Source organism: Macrotis lagotis, chromosome 2 (genome assembly GCF_037893015.1).
Source record: "Macrotis lagotis isolate mMagLag1 chromosome 2, bilby.v1.9.chrom.fasta, whole genome shotgun sequence".
Classification (NCBI taxonomy): domain Eukaryota; kingdom Metazoa; phylum Chordata; class Mammalia; order Peramelemorphia; family Peramelidae; genus Macrotis; species Macrotis lagotis.
This window is the reverse complement of record NC_133659.1, coordinates 322,307,462-322,322,347: the sequence shown is the minus strand read 5'-3', so window position 1 is coordinate 322,322,347 and position 14,886 is coordinate 322,307,462. Positions and strand designations below refer to the sequence as shown.

Genomic DNA, 14,886 nt, shown 5'->3' with positions numbered 1-14,886 from the left:
CCTTAGACTTGGCTAATCAATGTTGTTTGTGAGTTCCTCTATGAATCAAAACTGCTCACCTTTGGTTTTTAGAGCTTCTCTAGGGCCCATGATATGTTGAAATATGATAATCTGTGGGTGTGGAGCATCTAGCTGTTTTTACTGACTGATTTTCTTTTCCTTTTTTCTTTCTTTTTTATTCTTTGTTACAAGGGCTGTCTTGCTGAAAGGGGGAATAGGGAGGAATATATTTGGAAATGAAAGTAATGGGAAAACCAAAGATACCAATAAACATTTTAAAAGAAAAAAAAACAAATCTGGTGGTCAATCTTGGACTGCTTCAATATGAAAAAAATTTAGTCTAATAAAAATAGAATTCATCCTCATCAGACAAAGGATGTGATTTTATTTTATTTTCTAATTTAAGTCAAAATGTGACTTAAATTCTGGGATGTGAAATTTCCAGAAAGGGGGAAAGACAAATTATCAATTGAATTGAACATACATTTATTAAGCACTGATTATGGTCAAAGCTGGGTAATTGTAAAGGAGTTATTAAGCTTCTACCTCAGCTAAGCACCAGGGATCCAGAGATTTAAAAACCAATTAACAGGAACAAGCATTCCCTGCTTTCTAGGAGTTCTTCAACTTAGGGGGAAAATAGCTACTATAAGATTTGCAAAGCTATATCTCTATGTCATCTCTACCACTACCACTACCAATTAGGAGAGGGGCATGGTGAGTAACAACATGCCCTTTAAGGAAATATAAAATACATACTAAGTGAGTGCAGTGTAATTAAGGAGGAGGTCACAGGTAACAGAGATCAAATAAGCTTCTTATAGGAAGCAGCACTTGAGTTGGATTAGGAAAGAAAGAAAGAATTCTAAAAAGTGGAGGTGGAAAGGAGGTGTAACCCAGGCGTCTAGTTCAGACTAAGCAAAAGGGTAGAGACAGGAGATTAATTTTCATTTAATAGCAAAAAAAAAAGTAAGTAAAAATAGAAAAGTGTGTTGAGAGTACTGAGCAATAAGCCTAGATGTGTTCTATTATAAGTAATATTTGTAAAGTGAATGTAATAAGGCTTTAATAAATGCTTGTTCCCTCTTCTACAATCATATTCATATACTGATCAATTTAATATTCATATACTAATCAATTTAATATTCATATTCACTTACTATCAATGAGACCTTGGTTAATTCACCAGAATCATCATGCCACTCAACAGCTGTTTTATAATCCCTTGGAACTATGGCAAAATTAGTAGATTAAATAGGATTAGATTATACTTTGCTATCTTCCAAGTGCTCTTTGATAAAAAAAATTATTAGGTCTTTGGCCCTGGAAAAGTCATTTAACTTTTGTAGACCTCAGTTTCCTCGTTTGTAAATAGGATGAATAAAAGCTTGTACTTGGATACATCATAAGATCATTGTGAGGAAAGTGTTATGTAAATCTAAAGGCACTATAAGAATATATTATTATCATTATTAATATAAAAGACAGTACATATTGCTAACACACAAAATTATTTGACATTATAGAGTAATTAAATTTTAAATTAAATATTCCTCCTCAGGGGCAGCTAGATGGTGAAGTGGATAAATCACTGACTCTGGAGTTAGGAGGATTCAAATCCAGCCTTAGCACTTGAATCTTACTAACTGTGTGACCTTGGGCAAGTCACTTAACCCAGTGCACCACAAAAATCAACCAAAAAAAAGAATCAACTTCTCCCTTTGAAAAGGAGCCTCTTTGACCTAAATTAAAATCATGTAAGATTCCTTAGAAATGCAACCACAGAAATAATTCTATTTAAGAACCATCTGGTTAATGGCAAAGGACATATATGTTCATTAAAATTATTCACCATCATTATAGAAGCTACAATTCTCAGATCCCAAATGATAGAGAGATTGTAACTATTGGGGTTCTCCAGATTCACCTGTGGACTAAAGATAATGTATTGGTTTCATCAATCTTAGACTATGCTGGACCTTCTCAATAAGATCCATGGTTATTCAAAAGAGATGAACTTAATAGTTCATAAAAGGAAACAGAGCTATAACTAACCATTTTAATATCTAGGGAAATTCAGATGGGATGAGAATGTGAGAAGCAACCCAATATAGATCAGGGTAACAGGATATAAGAAGGAACTCATCTAAGATATGTCTATAAAACTTCTGTTAGCCTCTGCTTTATGTAATTATTCTCAGCTGGATGGCACAGTGCATAGACCACTGGGCTTGGAGTCAGGAATCCTACTCAACTTACTAGCTGGGTAATTCACTTAACCTCTCTGTATCTCAGTTTCTTCATCTGTAAAATGGGAATAGCAGTAGCAGCAGCAGTAGTTGTAGTGATAATAGTAGTAGTAGTAGTAGTAGTAGTAGTAGTAGTAGTAGTAGTAGTAGAAGTAGTAGTAATAGTAGAAGAAGAAGAAGAAGAAGAAGGAGGAGGAGGAGGAGGAGGAGAAGGAGAAGGAGGAGGAGGAGGAGGAGAAGGAGAAGGAGGAGGAGGAGGAGGAGAAGAAGAAGGAGGAGGAGGAGAAAAGAAGAAGAAGAAGAAGGAGGAGGAGGAGGAGAAGAGGGAGAAGAAGAAGAGGGAGAAGGAGGAGAAGAAGAAGAAGGAGAAGAAGAAAGTAGTCATAGTAGTAATAGTAGTAGTGGTGGTGATGGTGGTGGTGGTAGTGGTAGACCTGCTAGGTTCCTGTAAAGAGATAATATAGGGCAATGGTTTTTCAAACCTTAAAGCACGATATAAATGGTAGCTATTTATAGCTGCCTAGTTACTCTTAGTTATGGCTTTAGAAGTTAAATAGGTCAATAATAAAAATAATGTTTTAATACTTTATCATAATCAATTTGGTATCATAATTAGTAATTCTATTAGTAATTGTTTATAATAATAACAAAGAGGTTAAAGCTACATTATTTCTATAGCTTAATCATATACATTTCATCATAGGATCATGGGTTTTGAGTTGGAAGGGAACTTGAACATCATCTAGTTCCTTATTTTACAGATAGGGAGACTGAGACCCAGGGAAATTAGTAAATGGCAAAATAGGGTTTTGAACCCAATCCATTGATTCCAAATCCAGTCTTATGATGCTGTCCTTTGAAAAATTTATCACTTGGTCTTGATTTGATAAATTAGATCTTAACTTGTTATTTTTAAATTTTCAGTTAATCAAATTTTGCTGTTCCTTCTTGTTTTGACTATCTGTGTGATTCTATACAAGAAGGCTTACAAGGTGTCTACACTCAAAAATGAAACAGGTAAGCTAAAACCCCAATTTGATTCTGCCATGTCCATCCCCATGGGTGGGTTCTCAAGGTCATTGTAATTGGCCCTTGTGATACAGTGGAAGATGTGCTGGACTTTGGGGCAGAGGACAATAGGTTTAAATTCTCGCCTTGTTCCTTATTACCTGTCTAATTTGGGGCAAATTTCTTAGCTTGTATAAGTCTCTGTGTCCTCAATGTAAAATAAGGAACTTAGACCAGATGACTTGAAAATATAAATCTATGCCCCCATGATCCTATCTAGGTTCAGAGGTAGAGAGTAATACAATAAATTCTCAACTCTCTCAATAAATTAATCAATAAGAATTTATTAAATGCCTACTATGTGCTAACCACTGTGCTAAGCAGTGGAAAAACAAATTTTAAAAAAGATATTCTTGTCCTCAAGAAACTTACAATCTAATAAGGAAAGGGAACCTGAAAAATTCTGTGGTAGTAGTGGTGGTGGTGGTGGAGAGGATGGGAAGAGGAATGGATGGAAGAAGGAAAGGAGAAGGTTCCCCAAACAGATAGATGAAATGTTGGACTTGAATTCTCTCTCCTTGTATGTAAGGAAATTTGGAGTTCATGGCCCCACCTTCTAATCAGAGAAGCAAGGGGTAGTGATGAGGAGGAGTCTCAAAGTTGATGAGATCTTACAAGCTAATGAGTTAACCCAATGATTAGCTACCTCTAGTTTGATTGTTAGTGACTGGTTCCGGCCAATGATTTCCAACTACACTTCCCATGACAACTTAATTGACACAATCAAGAACCATCCTCTGAGCGAAGTGATGGGGGAAATGAGGGAGAGGAGTTGTCCTTGATTCCCCTCACCTCCTTACACAGACCCCACAGGAATTAGATTCATGTGGTTCTATGCAAGCAGTTGGGCTAACAAGAGAATGAATATAAGACAAACTTTATTTAACCTGAAAAAAAATACATGCACCCCAACCTGAATATCTCAAAGCAATTCTTCTGATCTCTGATAAGTTCACCCTCTTCTAAGGATCAATAAGGTCATCTTTAATACCAACACATATTGAAGTCTTATTCAGGTTAACCTTTTTAATAAAGAATTAACTTTAAAATCTCACTCATTAAGGAGACACGAGAGAGGCAGGAAGCTTGGCACAAGCTCCTATGGGCTACCCTTGGATCCAACCCTGGGCTGGACTCTCACAGAGTTAACCCTAGACTCTCATCTCACTGTAGTATTGCTACAGGAAATTGAAAGTTAGTAGTATTCCCTAAAAAGACAACAGGAATATTTCATTAAAACATTTGTATACCAAATAAAAAATGAAGCTAATAATAATAATAATAATAATAATAAAAATTATAAACTATTTCTTGAGCTCACAATCTTTTTTAAATATATATTTTATTTTATTTTTTCCAATTACAGATAGAGAGTTTTCAACATTGATTTTATGGAAGCTTTTGAGTTTCCCATTTTTCTACCTCTTTCCTTTCCCTTCTGCTTTCCCCTGATGGCAAGAAATATGATATAGATTATAGGTGCACAACTACATTACCATATTTCCATATGTCATCACATTGGATCTTAAAGAATGTTAAAAACATTCTAGGCACAAATATCCACTGTTTGTACTAGTGGAGAAGAGAGCTGCAAATTTAAAAGAAAATAATATTAAGATTTCTAATTTTTCTAATTTCTAATTTCTAATATTTCTATTTGAGTAGTTCATCCCTGGTCATAAGAGAGGACAAGTAAGGGAATGGCTATAAAAGGGGATAGAAACCGGTACCTAATCTATGATTTGATAGGTGTTGGGAACTTACAGATGAAGAATCTCCCTCTGAAAAAATAAGTCAACACCTTCTCTGTAATTTGGAGTTTCAGGAAAAGTCTCTTACAAGGATTAGAAATCCTTTGCAAGTGTTTGAATGAGAGTCAATCCCATATCTCCAAAGATCCATCAAACATTTCCACTTGGAGGGCTTCTGTGTGTTGGTGTCCCTCAAACTCAAGGCTGAATTAATTACAAATTTGTCACACCAGCTCCCTCTTGAGCCACATTATTTTTTTTTTTAGGTTTTTGCAAGGCAAACTGGGTTAAGTGGCTTGCCCAAGGCCACACAGCTAGGTAATTATTAAGTGTCTGAGACCGGATTTGAACCCAGGTACTCCTGACTCCAGGGCCGGTGCTTTATCCACTACGCCACCTAGCTGCCCTGCTACATTATTTTCTTAAATCTCTCAGATGCTGGTTTAGAATCATCTTAGATTCATTCATCCCCCTCATCATCTTAGAAGAAGTGTGGCATATGGATAGAGTATTGAACTTAGAGTTGGGAATAGCTGGGTTCAAATCATATGCTGATATTAACTATATAACAAGTCATTCAGCCTTTAGGAGCCTCAGGAAAATGATTGAGAAGACCTCAAAGATCCCTTCTGGCTCTGTACCAGTGATACTTTAACCCCACTCTATATTCTTCTGTGTAGTCATTTTCAGTCATGTAGGACTCTTTGTTGACCCCATTTGGATTAATTGGCAGAGATATAACCATTTTCTTCTCCATTTCATTTTATAGATGAGGAAAACTGAGGCAAATAAGGTGAAGTGACTTGCCCAGGGTTACAAAACTAAGAAATGTCTGAAGCCCAATTTGAACTCAGGTCTTCTTGATATCAGGTCTAGGACTCAATCTGCTGCCACCAAAATTGGATGCCTATATGAATGTGAGAGGGAATTTTCAGATAGTGTGTGTAGATAGGTGACTGTTTCAGTTCCCACAAATTCCAAAATCCATGGCCACAATGAAACGTGCCAAAAGAACTCATTTGCTGTAACAGATAAACTAAAGGTCTAGAATATTGATTTAGATCCAAGATGAAATTTGCTACAAATCTTTTCCCAATATTTAAGAATAAAAAGCAAACAAAACACTTGTTTTATGATAAGGAAGAAAAAGTCAAAACTGTTCCCCCAGTAACTGCCTGTCTTCTTTGGACGGCCTTCTTGTTCAGTCCTGGTGATTAGGGCTGCTACCCCCCCCTCAGCTCCCAACTGGAATTTCTGGGGTCTTGACCTTGTGTTAATACCAATTTCAATGCCTGCAGATGATGCTGAGGATTCTGAGGAAATGGAAGAAGAGATCCCTGTGGTGGTATGTGCAGCAGCAGGGAGGATGGGTGCTGCCATGGCAGCTATCAACAGCATCTATAGCAACACAGATGCCAATGTCTTATTCTATGTGGTCGGTCTGAGGAACACACTCTCCCACATCCGGTAACCAATACTTGCATTAGAGGGACTGGTTTGGTACCTCTTCATTTAGTAACCATTATCCTTTCATAAACACTGCCCATTCTTTGGGAATTGGATTGTGTAATCATAAGCAGGTTATCATAACATAGCTGACAAGGTGCCCTGGGGTACAATTGGCAGAAAGGTCAGTATGGTGGTAACTAGGGCATCATGTTGAAAGAGAAATTCTAGCTGGGTTATAGGATAATACCTCAATTTCTTCCTCCAGAAATTAAAGGGATTTGGCATGATGCTTTCTGAGGTCCTTTCCAGTTCTCACTCTTAGATTCTAAAATCAATAGCTACTTTCAAGGCCTCTGTATATCTGGTTTCATTAACTACCATTTATAAATTCCTTAAATAGAAAGCCTCTCTTCCCTTGGAGCAGCAGGGGATAAAGATGGCATTGGACCTGTGACTTCATTGGCACAGGAAACTCCCTAGATAAGAAAATGTGCTTTGCTAAAGCCGATCACACCCTTCTCCACAAATTAAAATCTTAGAACAGGAATTCTTGACTTGAGATAAATGGGTATATTACATGGGATCCCTGAACTTGGATAGGAAATAGATTACTCCTTTTTTTTAAAGCAACTTCTAACTGAAATTCAACATTTCCTTCAAATTATTTTAAAACATTATAGGTCAAGGGCAGCTAGGTGGCGCAGTGAATAGAGCACCGGCCCTGGAGTCAGGAGTTCCTGAGTTCAAATCTGACCTCAGACACATAATAACTACCTAACTGTGTGGCCTTGGGCAAGCCACTTAACCCCATTTGCCTTGCAAAAAAAAAAACAACCAAAAAACCCCAAAAAAGAAACATTATAGGTCAAGAAGGGGTTCAGGGGCCCCTGACATAAAAAAAAAAGCTAAGAACTTTTGTTTTAGTCACTTAGATGGGCACTGGAGAGGAACATTAATTGCTCAAGGTCACCCAGCTTATATATCTGGGAAATGGGACTTGAACCCATTTTTTTTAAGATTTTTGCAAGGCAAATGGGGTTAAGTGGCTTGCCCAAGGCCACACAGCTAGGTAATTATTAAGTGTCTGAGGTCAAATTTGAACCTAGGTACTCCTGACTTCAGGACCGGTGCTCTATCCACTGCGCCACCTAGCCGCCCCTTGAACCAATTTCTTGAGGGCTTCAAAACAAACTTTTTATCCATAATGCCATGCTAAATTTTTGTTTTTGCAAGGCAATGGGGTTAAGTGGCTTGCCCAAGGCCACACAGCTAAGTAATTATTATGAAGTGTCTGAGGCTGGATTTGAACTCAGGTACTCCTGACTTCAGGGCTGGTGCTCTATCCACTGCACCACCTAGCTGCCCCCATGCTGAATTTTTGGAAGGAAATACTTTCCTTTTCTTCTTTCCCTCCCTCCTTTCCTTCTTTCCTTTTTTCTTTTTTCCTTTCCTCCCTCCTTTCCTTCCTTCTTTTTTCTCTCTCTCTCCCTTCCTTCCTTCCTTCCTTCTTTTTCTTCTTTCTTTTCCTCTCTCCCTCCTTCCCTTCCTTCCTTTTTTCTTTCTTACCCCTCCTTCCCTTCATCATTTTCTTTCTCTCTCTTTCCCTTCCTCCCTCCCTTCCTCCTTTCCTCACTTCCTCCTCCCTCCCTTCTGTCCTTTCCTTCTGGCAATCAGGGTTAAATGACTTTTCTAGGGTCATACAACTTGTAAGATTTCTAGGGTCATACAACTCAGGTCCTCCTGACTCTTGGGTCAATAATCTATGAAGAAATCTTTCCAAAATATACTGAAATTTCTAAAAATGCCACCATCCTAGTTAAGATATTCATCCCTTTTTGCTTGGGCTATTGCAATAATCTCAATTTTTCTCCCTGCTACCATTTTCTCCCCTATTCAATTTAATTTACTAAATTTAACAAAACCCCCTGACTTTTACTGTCTCTTCAGGAAATGGATTGAAGAATCCAAACTAAGAGAAATCAAATTTAAAATTGTGGAATTCAATCCAATGGTCCTCAAAGGAAAAATCAGACCAGATACAGCACGCCCTGAGTTGCTACAGCCTGTGAGTTCTGAGGGAGGTCTACTTCTGAGCCTGATGCATGGAATGGGGAGGCATTCTGGGAAATGAATGGGACTCCTCTTGGTGGTGGTGGGGCTGGTGGGTACGGAGCAGGGACTAATGGAGCAGAATGTTGCATATTCTACCAGATTAAATTTGTCAGTTAATTTTGACAATTTTTCTTCTATGTAAGGAAAGGCTCAATGAGGGGGAGTTAGCATAAAAACCAAAAGGCATTAATAAAATGTTAATTTTTAACTATCAGTGAAAAATCATCTGTAGGGCTACTATGTGGGGCTGAAATGTAAATTTTAGATCTTCTTCTGAATTACATTGAATTACACAATTACACTATAAGAAAGTACCTTTTAGAAACTATTGTATCTGAAGGTGAAGAAGGAAGAAGGAAGAAGGAGAAGGAGGAGAAGAAGAAGAAGAAGAAAGAAGAACAAGAACAAGAAGAAAGATAATTATAAAGGAAGAGGGGGCGCCTTTTATTTATGAAGTTATTTGGTTCAGATAATACAATTTCATTGGTGTAGAAATCTCCCAATAAGAAAACTCCCTCTACCAACATCTTTTTGTTATTAATTACTGTTCAGTCATGTCTGCCTCTTCATGAGCCTAGTGGGGCTTTCTCTGCAAAGTTCCTGGAGAGGTTTGCCATTTCTTCCTCTGGTCCATTTTACAGATAAGGAAACTGAGGGAAATCGGGTGAAATGACTTACCCAAGATCAGCATAGCTAGGAAAGGCTTCAGACCAGATTTGAACTCAACACCACCACAACAAAACTGATTTATAGCATTCACTGAATTCATCACATTAAAAAAATTGACATTTGACTCCAATGGGCTGGTTTGAACTGTCTCCGTCACACCTCTGCTTCTAACATGGAATCTATGATGCTCTGGGATATCTTACAGATAATATCAGCTCTACTCTACTGACAAGGTGGAGCAAAGATTCCAGAGCCCAAGGAGACCTTTTAGACTATTAGTAGGAACTAGCTATTCTGCACTGCTCTGGGGACTTTCCTAACTGGGTCAGAGATCAAATCACAGATTTTCTGAGTCTTCCTTGAACCACCAAGTACAACTGAAAGACATTCAAGGAAAACATCTCCTCCAGAATATGTGTTTCTCTCCTTTGATTTTTTTCTCTCTCCTTCTTTCAACAGCTAAACTTTGTGCGATTTTATCTCCCTCTACTGATCCACAAACATGAGAAAGTCATCTATTTGGATGATGATGTCATCGTTCAAGGTACGCCGCCTGCCAAGAACCCTTGGAAAGGAGCCATCAATGACCCAAGTGACTTCCTGGATACACAAAGGGCTCAGTTGTGTGGGTTCCTTGTGGAGAAATCCTGTCTTTGAATGGAATTTGGGAATGGGCCGAAAGTGAGGACTGTTCTCCATCTTCCTAGTCATGTAGCAGCAAGGTTTTATTCATGAGTGACAAGAATAAGGGAGCAACAGTCTGTAGGTAGTGTGATCATTAAGCCCCAGGCTGCCTTTTACCAGATCATGGGAAGGAAAAACACTTAATGTGAAAACAAGAGATTTTGATTGAAGTTCTAGTGCTTATACTTCCTAGCTATGCGACTACAAGGCAGGGATTTTTTTTTCCTTCCAAAAAATAAAATTTTCCCATCAATAAAATGCTAAACTCTGGGGATGCAAATATAAACAAAAAAGGACTACTCTGTCCCTTGAGAAACCTACTTCCTAATGGTGAAAAGATTATACATAATAGGAGACCAAAAAGCAGAAATGGAGGCAGACAAGTTTATGTTCTAAGGCAAGAGAGACAATACATATCTATTTATCTTATCTACCTATCAGGTTTGAACTCAACAACAGCAAAACCAATTTATAATATTCACTGAATATAGATAGATAGAAAGATAATATAGTAGATGAATATAAACCAGAACATTCAAAATAAATACAGAAATGGTGGAAGATAACTTCAAAAGGAATAGGCAGCTCTAGGTAGCACCCTGGTGCTCAAAGATTCATCTTCCTGAGTTCAAATCCAACCTCAGACATTTACTAGCAGTATGATCCTGGGTAAATCACTTTACTCTGTTTGTCTCAGTTTTCTTATCTGTAAAATGAGTTAGAGAAGGAAATGACAAACCACTCCAGTAACTCTACCAAGCAAATCCCAAATGGGGCCATGAAGAGTGGAACACAACGGAAATAACTGGACAACTTTAGAGATGATAACAACAATTTTTTGGGGGGGGAACCAGGAAAGGCCTTCTTGTGTAGGGGATGCTTGAGTTGTCTTAAAGGAAACCAGGGATTCTATGATGAATAATTATTATTAATTTTTTAAATATTTATTTATTTTTCCAACTACAATGTAATGGTAGTTTTCAACAGCCTTTTTTTTGGCAAGGTTTTGAGTTTTGCATGTTTCTCCCTCCTTCCTCTTTCCTCCCCTCCCCCCCAGTTGAAATCAATCTAATATGAACTGTACAGAGATCCATATTAATTGTACTGTGAAAGGATGATTTATTTATTATTAGTTATTATTTATAACTTGTCTGGAGTGCCTTGCCTCTGATACAGTTGTCTAAAAGGTCCTAAAGAGATCAATATCTTTTGATTAATCATCAATCGGCATTTATTAAACTCCTACCATGATGCTAGGGACTAGGTGTGCAATGGCAGAAAATGAAACAATCTCTACCCTAAAGACCTTCTATTGGGGGGGAAACAGCCTATACACATTTAAGTTATTCCAAATCAAATATAGCGGAGAGGGGGAATGGGCACTAATGGCTGAGGGAACAGATGGGTGACATTTCAAGCCCAAGGATGTGGCAGTTTTTTTTTTTTTTAGGTTTTCGCAAGGCAAATGGGGTTAAGTGGCTTGCCCAAAGCCACACAGCTAGGTCATTATTAAGTGTCTGAGACCGGATTTGAACCCAGGTACTCCTGACTCCAAGGCTGGTGCTTTATCCAATACGCCACCTAGCCGCCCTTATGTGGCAGTTTTTAATCAAGGCAGCACTGGGGGTAGAGGGGCTGGGAGAGTGGAGAGAAAGCTTGGGAAATGGGGATGCTTCCATTCTAGTCCTGACTCATTACTTGAGTAGATGGCTGTGGACCAATCACTTCTCCTCAACTTCCTTATCTCTAAAATAAGGAGACTGATGTAGGTGAATTCTGGGGTCCTTTCCTGCTCTTGATCTAGGATTCATTCAAACCGTTATCCCAGTAACCACGTCTTCATTAGCCTCGTTGGGTCTTCACTTCCTGAAGGAGCAGAGATTTATTGATTCTCATATCACTCCAGTTACTTCTTTATGATGTTCTTGAACTCAGGTGATATCCAAGAATTGTACAACACAAAATTGATGCTGGGCCATGCAGCAGCTTTCTCAGATGATTGCGATTTACCTTCCACTCATGAGATGGTGAGAAGTGCAGGGATGCAGGTGAGTACCTCCCCTCCTTTAGCCAAACTTCCCAGTCTGGCTGGATCTCTTTGAAGGCCTCGTCTTCTCACCTTCAAGTTTGAACAGTGGTATTTAGAATCATGGATGGATGACTAGATGAAGCCTTGTCGGGGATGTTGTAGAGATGTTGTCCAGGGAAAGACTGGACTAGATGATCTCTGAGGTCTCCTCCTCTTCTGATTCTCTAAGTTAGAGATAATGCGTAATGTGTCTGAATCAAAGTTCTCCATCGGAAAGACAGTAATGCCCTTGATTTGGGGAGGGGGGGTATTTTGGGGTATTCTATAGTACTTTCCATTATGGGAATTTTATAAATTGCATTCTTTTCTCTACTGACTATGGTTTTTGAACAATTTTTATGAATATATTATCTATTAAGTATAAGAAAAGTTTATTTATAAGTAACTTAATTACAATAAATCAATTAAGAATATAATAAGCACTTACTGTGCCAGATCCTGGGGATACAAAGAAAAATTAAAAAGGCCCTTCTCTCAAGAGGCTAGTATTCTTATGAAATGTGTATATTTCTGCATAAATGTGTATTCACATGTGATGTCTACATGTATTTATCATAATCTACACATAGAACATATATGTATATAAGATAAACAGACATTTTTTGTTATTCAATTCACTCTTTGTGACTCCAATTTGGGATTTTCTTGGCAAAGCTACAGGAGTGGTTTGCCATTTCCTTCTCCAGTTCATTTTACAGATGAGGAAACTGAGGCAAAAGATCTTAAGTGACTTGCCCAGGATCACCCAGCTAGTTAAGTGTCTGAAGCAGGATTTGAACTCAGGAAATTGTGCTTTGGGGAAATGACTTTGATATGTGTAGGGGGATAGGCATAAGGAGAGACTTGGAACAAATAGGTATCAGAAAAACAAAAGCTCTAGACTGGATTCTAGCCCTGGTTTTACCACTACACTAGTCATGGGGACACAGTCTCCTCACAATCTCTCAGAGCCTCAGTTGCATGGAATTCTTGATGTCTAACTGTCTAGAGTTGCAAAGGACCTCCAAAATGATCTTGTTTAACCCCTCCTCAATAAGAGGATGCAGCATAGAATGTCCAGGCTGACAGGATATTAAAGTTTAGAGTCCTAGATTGATCATTTACTTACCTATTGACTTCCAAAGTGATATACTTTATAAGCCTTAGTTTCCTCATCTTTAAAATGGGGATAAAACTACCCATACTATCACTTCATCAGATTATTATGAAGTAAATTTTTATCTTTTTAAAATTCATTATTTTATTTTTGCCCCAATTACATATAAACAATTTAAACTTCTCTTTTTACAAATTTTGATTTTTGAATTATGAAATGGTTTTTTAAACCATTAAAGAAAAAAGTCAGAAAGCAGATCCTTTGCCAGTCCCATGACTAATGCAACCTAATCCTCAAAAAGCATCCCTTTTGTAACAGAATTCGATCCTTCCAAAAGTTTTGTATATACCAATCCTAACTTTGGTCATCTAAGCCCCGGCTTTGAGACCTCAAATGAGGCAGAGTTTCCTATTCCCCAAAGTAGTCTACTCCATTTTGGGACATTCCCAGCCTTCAGAAAGTTATTCCTTAGACTAAGTCAACATCTTTCTCCTTGTGGCTTCCATCTATAGTTCCTAATTTCAAATTTTAGGGCCAAACAGAATAAATCGATTTCTTCTTACAAACTGGTTTTTTTTCCAATACTTGAAGCCAGTGGCTATGTTCCCCCCAAGTCTCTTCTCCTCCAAGTCAAACATCTCCCAGTTTCCTTAGATATAGATGTGTGTCTAATGAATATGTATAATGAAAGGCTTGGACAATATCGTTATCTCCAAGATCTCTTCAAGACAAAAACACCAAATTTAGCAAGTCAACTTTAAGGATAGAATCTACCTACAATTTTTTTGCTATTAATTACCTATGCATGATACATTTTAAAAGACATTGCATAATCCAAGGGATAGAGTACTGGCCTTGGATCAGGTCCCAGCGTTAAGACCAGGTGCAGACCACTTAGTCCTTGAGGCTGCACATCTTGGAACCATTCTCCACATTCATAGTAAACAAAGTCCTTTGTAAACTAAAAGTGCCGTATAGGTGTAGGCTATTATTCAAAAGAGCCCAGCCTATCCATTTTATAATGGTAGAGATTAAATAACATGGGTGGGGGCAAGTTATATTACCATGAAGGGGAGACATCATATCCCTTATGGTCATTATAACTTCAAGGGACTGATTGATAATTTTCTAGAAACAATTTGCTCAGTTTGGCTCATTAATCAAAGTCCATACATATTCCTTTGCAGAATACATATATGGGATTTCTGGACTACCGAAAGAAGGCGATCAAAGACCTTGGTATCAGCCCTGGTACCTGCTCTTTTAATCCTGGTGTGATCGTTGCCAATATGACTGAATGGAAGCACCAGCGTATCACCAAGCAACTAGAGAAGTGGATGCAAAGAAATGTGGCGTACGTGTGGTTCTCTCTCTGACCAGGATGCAAAACTGCTTGGTTCAGTTTTCATTTATTAGATAACTTTCAGAGGATGCAATGAAGGGTTTGAATTAAATGATCTCAAAAGTTTCTACTAGCCCAAATGTTTTCTTAGTCTATAAGTTGAGTAATGAACTGAAGTAAATATACAAATACTCAAAATCAGAGGAATTAGACATCCTGAAATTAGTCTAATAAGCAGCCTGTGATGATCTTGGGGACATTACTTAATATTTATGGGCTTCTCCTAGTAAATGAGGTATTTGGACAGCTGCCTTTGAAGGCCCCTTCAAATTATACATCTTTATTATAGGAAAAAAAGAAATATTAAAGAATTTGTA

At 37.9% G+C, this 14,886-nt stretch overlaps 1 protein-coding gene across 2 annotated transcripts in view; it reads left to right on the top strand.

Annotated features, from left to right (window-relative positions):
* The window catches only part of GLT8D2 (glycosyltransferase 8 domain containing 2), a 36,106-nt gene that overhangs the window by 18,616 nt on the left and 2,604 nt on the right, over positions 1-14,886 (top strand). For both annotated transcript variants that reach the window (XM_074226736.1, XM_074226737.1), the window contains 6 exons: positions 3,174-3,266; positions 6,367-6,535; positions 8,465-8,582; positions 9,758-9,842; positions 11,918-12,030; positions 14,355-14,521. In XM_074226736.1, the coding sequence (XP_074082837.1) occupies positions 3,174-3,266; positions 6,367-6,535; positions 8,465-8,582; positions 9,758-9,842; positions 11,918-12,030; positions 14,355-14,521 (745 nt within the window). The remainder of the gene's footprint in view (positions 1-3,173; positions 3,267-6,366; positions 6,536-8,464; positions 8,583-9,757; positions 9,843-11,917; positions 12,031-14,354; positions 14,522-14,886) is intronic.